The 11384-nt window shown below is 37.0% G+C and overlaps 1 protein-coding gene across 1 annotated transcript; it reads right to left on the bottom strand.

The window, feature by feature from the left end:
• Window positions 1–110: 110 nt before the first annotated feature.
• On the bottom strand, window positions 111–10638 carry LOC146380682 (CD276 antigen-like). Its single transcript, XM_084940150.1, has 7 exons — window positions 10560–10638; window positions 5699–6013; window positions 5120–5386; window positions 2422–2721; window positions 2198–2313; window positions 1911–1945; window positions 111–1785 (listed from the first exon to the last, which is right to left on the bottom strand). The coding sequence occupies exons 1-7, from the start codon at window positions 10624–10626 to the stop codon at window positions 1719–1721; spliced, it is 1167 nt and encodes a 388-aa protein (XP_084796276.1). The 5' UTR covers window positions 10627–10638; the 3' UTR covers window positions 111–1718.
• Between the last annotated feature and the right edge of the window lie 746 nt (window positions 10639–11384).

Raw genomic sequence — 11384 nt, 5'->3', positions numbered from 1 at the left:
ACCAAGAATCTTTCACATGTAATGAGTGTAGGTATATTGGAATCATCTCTGATTCACAATTAAACATGGATGAATACATAAAAGATTAAGTAAGACTATCAGTGGCCAGCTTTAAATCTTCAGACACGACTCTGCTATTTATTACTATTTATTCTACTTTTTATTAAACACCCATGAGTTAAACACAATATTTTTTCTTTTATTTCATAATAAATATGCTTCATTTTTTTTAACCAAAAACACTGACTGACAGAAGCGAGGCTGCCATATCGCGCCATCGGCCCCTCTGGCCAACACCAGTAGGTAGTAGGTGAAGTGTCTTGCCCAAGGACACAACATCCGAGTCTGTCCGAGCCGGGGCTCAAACCGGCAACCTTCCGATCACAAGACAACCTGCCAACTCTTGAGCCACGATCTCCCGCAATATAAGAATTATTATAGTCGTTTAGCTCAGTTCACTCCTCCTCCATCAAGATTGTCCTATGAGGTGAAGCCAATACCTGTACGGTGGGATCATCCGGATGGTGTAATTAATACGAAGTAGGCTGCCTCACCATAGATCACTTCTTATTCTGTTGACAGAAAAAAGCTTGTCCCATATTCAACATAGTGTGCTTGTGGCCAAATATTTGGCACAAAAACTTTTTTTTTTTTGAAAGAACGGCTTGAAGCTTACTGGTAGTTGGTAAAAAGTCCGTGTGGACAGAACAACAGCAACAACAAAAAGTCAGCGTCTCACTGGTGTGTAACAGAGACGCTTCCTTCCATAATCGCTGATTTTATAAACCAAATTACACCACGTTTTCCTTTTTCAGTTCTTTAGTAACAATAAAATACCATTGTACTGTATTGAACCCCAGTTAGAATTTTTTTTTTTTTAATTTAAACCAAACAAACCTCATTGATACACATTATTTGCTGTTATTAATCACTCATGCCACTGGTATTACTGAGGATTCAAGCACATGACAAAGTAAAAAGTTCAAAAAATGTAATAAACACAAACTTTATTCAATGTTTTACAAAAATATTATTCAAATTTTAAAATGCTTATTCCCTTCTTAAGTGTCTCCCTCATCGTCTAAAATAATTTCAGTTTCACTCTAACCGTGGTTCTGGTGAACAGACATACTGTGAAGCTTTGCATTTTATTGTCCTTTGTACAGCATGACCCTGAACATGATTTCTACACAAATATATGAAATACATTTCGACTGTGATTTCTCTTTCTTTGCACCACAGTTACAAAAATAAAATAATAATAAATAACTACAAGTTTGCAACTAAACTCAAGCTTTTCATTTACTCTTTGAAAAATAGTGCTGCCTCATTTTTCCTTTTCTTTATTATTCAAGCTTCACAGTCCAGGAAACAGCAAGGATGGAACTGAATATTTAGGTTACATTTTAAAATTGACAGTAAGTTGTTTTTGCAAAGTCTGCATCAGGGCAGGAGGAGAACAAAGAAAAAGATGTTGTACGTCATGAGCCGGAGTCTGCTAGTAAAAAAAATCGTTGTTGTATGGGAGCCAAAATTATTTTAATTTTCATCTGGTCTGTTTTTGCTTTCCTGAAGTCACAAAGAAACTGGAACCAGTCTGTTGTTAGTTGCTGGAAACCAAACTGTGTTTGCTGTGGGTTTTATTAAAAGCTTCTGAGAACCATTTATTCACTGAGATCCAGAACAGAGGTTGGGGAAGCTTTTTGCTTCCATTTGTCTTAATTGGAATTGTTACTTGACAAATGGCGTAAGTTGGAAGCTGGTTGGTTGGTGTCAGATGTTGACCTTAAAATGTGTGTCAAAAACATGTTTATTATTGAAAACAATCTGCAGATGAAACTAAGCTATAACATCAATCAGAAATTACTTGATTTTGATTTCCTGTTCTACTGTCACTGAAAATTTCATACCTTTGATCTTCTGGAGCTTCAGTCTGACACTTCATCTGTTAGATGGGACAGCAGTTAATTAGGCTTTTTGTAAAAAAACCAAAAACAAACCCAAAAACAAAATGTTGCAATTTTATGGCAACAATAGTTTGATCTAATGTATTAGTTCATATGCTGTCATTCATACATTGCAGTAGTTCATTGAAATGCCTTTTCTGTACTCAGGGTTTGGTCTATAAACTGCCTGAATCCATCAGTGCAAACATTAAAAATAAAAAATAAAAAGTTCAACCAGAATTGAATTTTACCTTTTTTTTGTACTTGCTGTACAGTATCAGGCATAATAATGCTGTAAAGCAAAGACTCGCTGCAGTGATGGCTCCTAGATGGGTTGAATTCTGAGTCCCATCATTCTTCTTTGTTGCTTTTTGATATTTAAAAAAAAAAACTCTTCAGTTTTATGCAGCTTTACATTAAATTGACTAAATTAACTTGCAGACAGTTTTTGAAAATCAAACTTATGGTACCTCACCTCCGTCTGTCGGCATCATCATTATTTCATTCTCAGACACTTTCGTCTCCTCAGCATCACTGAGTTCACATGTGTATATCCCCTCATGATCTGCAGTAAGGTCCTGTAATGTGAGGCTGCCCGACTCTGAGACGTGCTTCACGTGCTGCTCCCACCCTGCATAGACTGTGTAGGAGATGTCAGCCCCACTCCTGGTCACAATGGACTGACTGTGGTTGAATCTCCAAATGAGGTATAAGAAGGGAGTGTCAGAGGGAGGGCAGAAGATTGTTGTTTCAGTGTTTGACCAACGGACAGAAGCTGAAAAAATGAAACAGAAACACTGATTATAAGTAAACACTTTAGATAACTTTGTCATCTGGATTATAAGTATTATTAATGTGCAACATCCCCCCCCCCCCTTTATTTTTTTACACAGTAGCCACACAGCAAAATTTTATTGAATTTTTTTTTTCAATATTTCAATATTTTTTCTATTTTTTTGTGCTAACTCAAGTACATTTTAGTCTCACATATTTTTTCCCGATTTCCCATTTTCTGTATTTATAATGCGTTAGAAAAAATACAAGACAGCAAAGTACCAGCTGTTGCTCCTCCTGCCCTGAGCAAACATGAGGCAAATTTGTGTGCTATCACTACTTGTAGTATGTGCGTAGCTTTAGTTTTCTTTTGTTTATGGTCCCTGTACAACTGTAGTTTTGTTTGTCAGACTTATTTATTGGTGGGCACTGGTCTCCACCAGGGCTGTCCCTTGTCAAATATAGTAATTAATAATTTTATGGAATCTTAAAGTGAAGTAAATGTGTGGACTCAGGATCTTATCTCTGTTTTTTGCTTTTGAGCATTGCTTGGTGTCCTAAGGTAGTGGCCTCACATTGGGCTGAGTTGAGTGTGAAGTTTAGTTTCTAACCCAAGTAGAGGAGTTTAACTACCTCAGGGTTATGTTCATAAGTGTGGGAAGTGTCAAGTGGGAGACTGACAGTGGGAGACTGGAGATGTGTCTCTTTTCCATGATTCCCTAATCAACTCAAAGAGGCTTGCATCAGTTTTGGTTGTTTTCCTTTACAATTGAGTACCACATCAGTGTGGTTGGGGTCATTGTAACAAGATGGCCTGAAGGTCCTGTGATGCTATTTGTTTGCGACACACAGACAACAACATTGGAGGCATCAAAGCCCCGTTATATCTGCTACTCAGTCTTTGGCTTTTTGTCAGACTCAGGCTGATGATAGAGAGCCAGAGAAGGCAACGCATGGCAGTTTTGGTTTTTGTACAGCTTGTTGTGGGATATCAAAAACAGCATGATTGATTCTTGTGAAGGAGTAGCTCTAATAATAACTCATTAAGTAAAACCATTGCCTGGCCAGTCGGTGGCATGCAGTGTTGACGCCACATTTTCTCATTAACTCAAGTTGTTTGGTACTTCAGCTGAGTAGGTATGAAAATGCACCAGGTACTGCCACCTAATGGAAAACCCCTAAAAACTGGGTCATGTTGAGTCAATCTAAGTAGCTACTAGTGGTGAAGGGCTAATACTGTAGTGGTGTGTTGTGGTGAAGCGAAAGCTGAGCGTGAAAGGAAAGCTGTTGATTTACAGGCTGATCTGTGAGTAACGACTGACAGACTAAAATTACACATAAATGAGTTTCCTCTGCACATCTGGACTCAGCCTTAGAGAGGGAGTGTTGAGCTTGCTAATGTGGGAGGGGCTCAGTTTCGAGCTACTACTGCTTTTCACTGAATGGAATCAAATTAAGGTGATACAGGCACCTTAATAGGATGCCTGCAGGACCCCTTCAAAGTGAGGTTTTTAAGCCATGTAATGTATTTTAGGCCTGGGGACGGAACCAGTACACATCAGAATCTCTGTGTATATTAAGTATGTTTGTGTGAACAACACTGGGATTCAAATGTGAAAGGTGAAAAGTTATCTTCTCGGGTTATTAAAAAAATGTCCCTTTACATATGAATTTGTTGAAAAGTGAAAGAAAACTACCTATTCACACACCTGAAAGCTCACACAACCTATCGATTAACATCTTCAGCTCTCCTGCTAAGAAGTGGATGTACCAACCAGTGCACAAGAATAATGTCTCATTTAGTAGGAACAATTGGTACTCACTGGGTTCATACAAAAAGGCCCACCATGCAACCCACTACGAGGCATAACTTGAAGAAAAAAACATTACTCATAGATGTACATCAACAGGATGAGCACATTTTAAATCCAATGTAATATTAAAAAAAACACATGCTTTTACAACAGGACCTCCAATCTTTTACAATCAAGAGATTGGAGGTCCAAACAACCAATCAACCAAATTTAGGTATGAAAGAAAACTAACGTCCAGTTTGCCCAGAATAAAACAAACACAACACCATCACTGGTCCTTTTTGAGATCATCTTTGCAAAGGTTTGAGAGGTTGGATTTGGTGGTTTTCCTATCCTAAAGACCTAGATCCATAGAGTTCAAATTATAAAATTTACTTGACCATATTGTTGTAGCTTTAACTCACACTCCTTTGATAAAATGACACTAAATTGAACATTTATAACTGGTTAAACTGATGAACTGATTATTATTTCTAATATCATTTTAATACTTTTTTTTTTTAGGTTAATTTAACATCATCATAGTTTATTGGATAATATGTCTTTAATAAAAAACAAACTCTTTTTTTTTTTTTACATCCTTACCTAGTTTAAATAAAGTTGCTCTCTTTCTGTTTCTGTGAGTGCTGATGGTGCAGCTGTAGTCCAGATTGGTCTCACTGTGTGAAACAATCAAAGAACTGCTGATGTTGTAAAGAAGCCGTTCAGTCTGCCGGACTATGGTGGTGGTGTTAGAAGTCCTGTTGGATGAAGGACTGGTGGACCAGGCGAGTTCAGGTTTAGGGTAGATCCCCTCTGAGCTGCAGGTGATGATGTTTTCTGCCCGCTGAATGTTGACTTTACGGACAGGAGCTGCAAAAGAAAGAATGGGATCAGGCGTTATTTTCACATATTTTAGGTCTACTTCATCAATTTTTAAACAAATGGTATGACAAGTGTTTATACAGAAATATGATCAAGTGTTACAACAACAAAGATTTAGATTTAATATTTTTTTTAAACCTATTAAAGTTCTGTGAAGCATTTTGAATCAACCTTTCATTGAAAAATCTGTGTACAAAAGTATAAGTATTACTGTGACACATTTGCAGTAAATAAAAACAGAAAAAAGGATACTAACAGAGGAGACAAATTTATTGAATGAATAAATTGTATGTCTCTTACCACGTATCTTAAGGTTAATGAATGATGTCTGACTTTCTCCGTCAGTGCTGGTGTAGCACTTGTATTTGCCTTCGTCTCGAACCTCCATCTTTGTCAGCTGCAGTGAGGCGTTTCCTGTGGAGATCTGGTCGTTGAACAGTGATGTCCTGCCTCTGAAGCGCTGGTTCTGATCTTTCAGCTGATCTATGTTGCGGTAGAATGAGTGGACAGTAATGTCTCCTGCTGATACCTGATGCCAGTGGATGACTACAGCAGTGCCATCATAGCTGCATGGCAACAAGCATATCTCCATGAAAATGCAGGACACCTCAGCATCTGCAACAACAGGTAGAGACACATGATCAAAGTCATGAATCAGAGGTTTTGTGTTTGTGTATCTGAGTTTGTTTCTTATTAGGTTTCCTTTATTATGGTGTTGGAAGTTTGGATTGTTTTAATTTAATTTGAATTAATGTTGATACTTTTATGTGTTATTATTCTAGTGAGGCTGATTATTAGTAATAGAGTTATGGGTTCCATTTTTATATTTTTAACTTTTTAATCCCAGTTTTGCATCATTGTTTTTTTAGTGTTTTATATTATAACATAGTTATCTAGAGTATACACCAAAATGTGTATAAATAAAAGGTTTTTCACTGGTGAAGGAAAAATGTATTCAAAACAGGGCCTACCTATAAAGTCCATATATCATTCACATCCAAGAAGTCAGTGTGGATGAATTTTTGCAGTTTTTACAAAAGAACTCTAACAGACTTCATTTAGGCTTGAACACCTGAAAACCTGAAGTACAAGGTTATGAAAATAAAGGACACTGAGAGCAGAATTGAACTAATTTACAGCTGATAAATGAGAAACTAAAAATATACACAATAACGATTAATGATGACCACACACCTCAAACATTTGCCAAATATGCATGTTTTGAAGCCTTCAACGTTATGAGAAATAAAATCATGTGTAATGTGAGTTATATATAATGTTTGATTCAATATAATTTATCCCAACGAATAAAGCAGTTATTTTGACACTTAACCTGACATGGTAATTTTTGAAACTTTGTAAATAAAGTTAAAGTAATATCTATTATATAGCTACAAAAAACAAACAAACAAACAAAAAAAAAACACTCGACCTGTCGGTAGCCTTTATCCTCCAAGCTCAAGTCCTCTACTGGAGGCCTGGGAGCTTCAGGGTCCTGCTGAGTATATTTACTTTTCCTAGGATTTCTGCACAGAAATCTCGGATGTTGTTCCTGGCATCTGCTGAAACCAGTTATCTGTCTTGGGGAGGATCACTGCCCAAAATCTAAGCTCTTAGCAGCTTTAGCAGGGACAAGCTCTAAACACAAGATCAAGTGATCTGAGTGATAACAATATCAGGAAGAAAGAAAATTCTGACCATTTTGGTCATTTTCTGGCTTCATGTTATTCATATTATTCTTGGATTATTTATCTCATAGTAAATTTTTGTGCTGCCCCTCAATTCATTGTCAAAGAAAGATAAAAAATAAGATTTTTAGAGAGAGTTTGGCTAAGATGCACACACCATGTCCACATACCAGTCGATGCTACAGAAAGAGTTTGGTGAAACACGAAATGAGCACAAAGTTACTTATTTGTAGTGCTGTTAAGAGCAAATCCAAAATAAATCTGGTAAAATAGAATTTAATGGTGTCATTATTAAATTAGTGTAAATTTGGAACAATTGCTAAATACGATCAATAACAAAGATACCTGATACATAGACTAGTCATACATGCATTTTTATTGAAAAAAGAAAACAACAGTACTTGCAGTTACCGAAATACAATCAACCTTTCTTCATTTTCCTAAGTAAATAAACTTATATATATATATATATATATATATATATATATATATATATATATATATATATATATATATGAAAAAAAAAAACAACGCCCCCCCCCCAGTCCCACACAGATCAACACAACCATCAAACATATTAAAGGAATATAACAGTAACAGAAGTACATTTAAACAGGCAATACCTCTAGACTAGCAAAATAAGAGATAAAGGGTTGCCACTTGTGAAAAAATTTGGCTGTGCAACCTCTCAACGTATATTTAATTTTTTCAAGTTTTAAAAAAAACATGACATCTTTAAGCCACCGGGAAATAGTAGGATACTTAACAGACTTCCAATGCAACAATATTAGACGTCTCGCTAATAGGGATGTGAAGGCTATAATATCCTTTTGTGTGGAATCAAGTGTAAGTGAGCGAACAGGAATCCCAAATACAGCAATCAGAGGACAAGGCTGAAGAGTTACCCCAAGAACAGTTGACATAATAGCAAAATACCCTGTCCAGAAACCTTGTAGCTCAGGACACAGAAAAAACATGTGGCTAAGGTGACAAGGAGAATCATGGCATTTATCACATTTATTTTCCACTTCTGGATACAATTCAGAAAGTCTAGACTTAGAGAAATGCACCCTGTGTATGACCTTAAATTGAATAAGTCCAAGACGAGCACAGGAGGTGGAAGATCGTACCCTCGCTATAGCCTGTTCCCAAGACTCCTCATGTATTCGAATTCCTAGTTCTCCTTCCCATGTACACTTAAGCTTAACATTAGAGTGGTTACTAAAAGACAGAATAGCATCATAGAGTTTCGAAATGGTTCCTCCGTGATGAGGAATAAATGATAATGTAGTTTCCCACTGCTGTTCTGGAGGTAAAGAGGGCAAATTTGGGAAACACTTGGCAACAAAATTTCGAATTTGAAAATAGCGAAACAAATGGGTAATAGGGAGATTATAACGAGAAGACAAGTCGGGAAAACTATCGAAAACACCATCCACATATAAATGTTTGAACTGTTTTATACCCTTGTCACACCACACTGAGAATGTCGAGTCCAAAAGTGAAGGGGGAAACAAATGGTTGTCGCTTAGAGGACCCGAGGAAGACGGCATTACAAAATTAAAGTGACGGCTAAACTGAAACCAGATTTTGAGTGTGTTAAGAACCACCTGATTATCAGTGTACAGAGAGGGTTTTACGGGTAAAGAGGAATAGAGCAAAGCCGGTAAAGAAGAGCCCTTACATGATGATAGCTCCAATTTACACCACGAGGAACCAGAAGATTTTAGCCAGTAGCAAAGTTTATGGATGTGAGCGGCCCAGTAGTAGGCTAAAAAATTAGGTAATGCAAGTCCTCCACTAAATCTGCATCGCTGCAGCAAAGTTTTAGAGACCCTAGGTGGCTTCCCTCCCCAAATGAAAGATCCAATAATCTTATCCAGTGAAACAAAAAAATGTTTCGGCAAAAATAAGGGAATTGACTGAAATAAAAATAAAAATTTTGGTAAGATGTTCATTTTAACAACATTAATCTTACTGATTAAAGAAAGGGGGAGATTACCCCATCTTTGAATATCAGATGTGATCCTTGATATAAGAGGAGACAAATTTGCTGATTTAAGGCCAGCTAGAGAGCGAGTCACATTAATCCCTAAGTACTTAAACCCAGATGGACTGAGACGAAAGGGTAGATCGGACTGTTGAAGTTGACGTGCTGCCGTATTAATAGGAAAACACTCACTTTTCCCCAAATTTAATTTATAACCTGAAAACGAACTGAAGTTCTCCAGAATACTTAAAACAGCAGGGATGGAGCGTGCGGGGTCAGTCATATATAATAACAAGTCATCCGCATACAATGATACTTTATGTGTAATTCCATTACGGATGATTCCCCTGAATACAGAAGAAGATCTCAATGTAATAGACAGAGGCTCGATGGCAATGGCAAAGAGTAAGGGAGACAAAGGGCAACCTTGACGACAACCAATACATGCATGTTTTAAAGGTTTCCACACTGAGACATAAAAACATATTTTAAATAAAGTTATGCAAAGAAACATGAAAATAAAACAAGAAATCTTTGAAATAAGAAAACACAACACAGTAGCAAACTGAAGTATGTTGTCAGATATGTCAAACCTCAAACAGTGACAGCTGGTTGTCCTACAAGCTCTGCTACCAGCTGTCTCCTGACTCATCAGCAAGAAGATATTCTAAGATTTCACTTAGGAGGTGTGCAAGAATCCACCCTAACAGGTTCTCTTACAATCCTCAAAAGTTTAAGGACAGATTTATTTCACAATAACTATGTCAACCACAATTAAGATATTAAGATATTAGGATATTCTCTCCGCACTGCAATGTGTTGCAATGCAGAGAGAAACATCCCAGCCAAAACTAGGGTGATCTCTGAACTGTGGCCGCCTCCCTTGCACCTTTATACACAGAGACACAGACAAAGAACATTGCACAAACTCTTACATGTTGGCCCCTTCAGCCCCATCCTTAAAACCTTCTCCCTCACAGAGAATTATGACCTTGTTTTCTGCTTGGCCGTCACGTAAGGATTTACATCCCTGATAAGCAAATGGAGTCTCACTATCTGTTTAACGTCTCCCATTACAAGTGCACATGCATACAACTAAGTGAGAAAGTATCATTACTATCACTAATGTGATATGATTATGATTAAAATATGTGATTAATACATGAGAAAATAAATCTGCTTCCACATCGGTTTAATTAAATCCTCACTGTTGGTATAGAGGACAAACTCACTATTATGCACTCAAACATTGTTTAAACCATATTCCTACTTCACTGCATAATGATTGGATCAAAAAGAAAAAGAGGTTTCTTGTCGTACCTTTAATTTCTGAGGTTTATACCTGAGCTTTCTGCTTTGGAAGCTTCTAAGTTTGACTCAGTTGCTCTATCCAGTACCTCCTATATTTGGTTTGTAAACATCATAACTGTGATTTGTATTTAAAATAGATTAAGATAATATGTGGAATGAAGTTTCTACTCACCTCCTCTTATAAAAGTCCACTGAAAAGTCAGGACCACCAAAAACACAACACACTTGATCCCAGCCATTATCCTGCTGTGTTTCATGGTACACTATCTGAGTGTTTAAAAGGTGAGTAAATACTACATGACGTCACATGACATCTGACCCAGCTGGTTTGTAACTTATGCTAGGTTAGTGTACTCAATGCGATAAAATCACACCCTTCATCTGAATGTCTGAAATACTTTTTTGTGACACACTGAACAAGTTAATCATAAACTGCTCACAGTATTCATGTTATTAACCTCTTAACACAGAGTTCAACTGTCCAACCAGAAAGTGTTTGAATGAATAAGAATAAAAAAAAACTAAAGAATATTTCACTGACACTGTCTGAGGTGTGTGGCAGGACTACTTGGTGCAGAAAAGTGAGATTTTGGAAGAAACTCCTGTTGTGGTTTACAGAGTCTAAATATTTTATCTGACTGTACAACTGTAGATTTAACGTTAGCTTTGGTCTGGCGTTGGACTTAAAAACTGAAAAACACGACACACTTGATCCCGGTCATTATCCTGCTGTGTTTCATGCTACACTATCTGAGTGTTTAAAAAGGTAAATACGTCTACATGAAGTCACATGACATCTGACCCAGCTTGTTTGCTGCAGCTTGGCATATTCACAGTGACTAAAATCACACCCTTCATCTGAATGTCTTCAATGCTTTTTGTGACACACTGAGGAACAAGTTAATCATAAACTGCTCACAGTATTACTTAATCTCTTAGCACAGAGTTCAACTGCCCAACCAGAAAAAAATGTTTGGATGAATAAGAATCAGTGACA

This window comes from Perissodus microlepis, chromosome 9 (genome assembly GCF_051167445.1).
Source record: "Perissodus microlepis isolate ML-2025 ecotype Zambia chromosome 9, ASM5116744v1, whole genome shotgun sequence".
Taxonomy (NCBI): domain Eukaryota; kingdom Metazoa; phylum Chordata; class Actinopteri; order Cichliformes; family Cichlidae; genus Perissodus; species Perissodus microlepis.
This window is presented reverse-complemented; position numbering and strand designations above follow the sequence as displayed.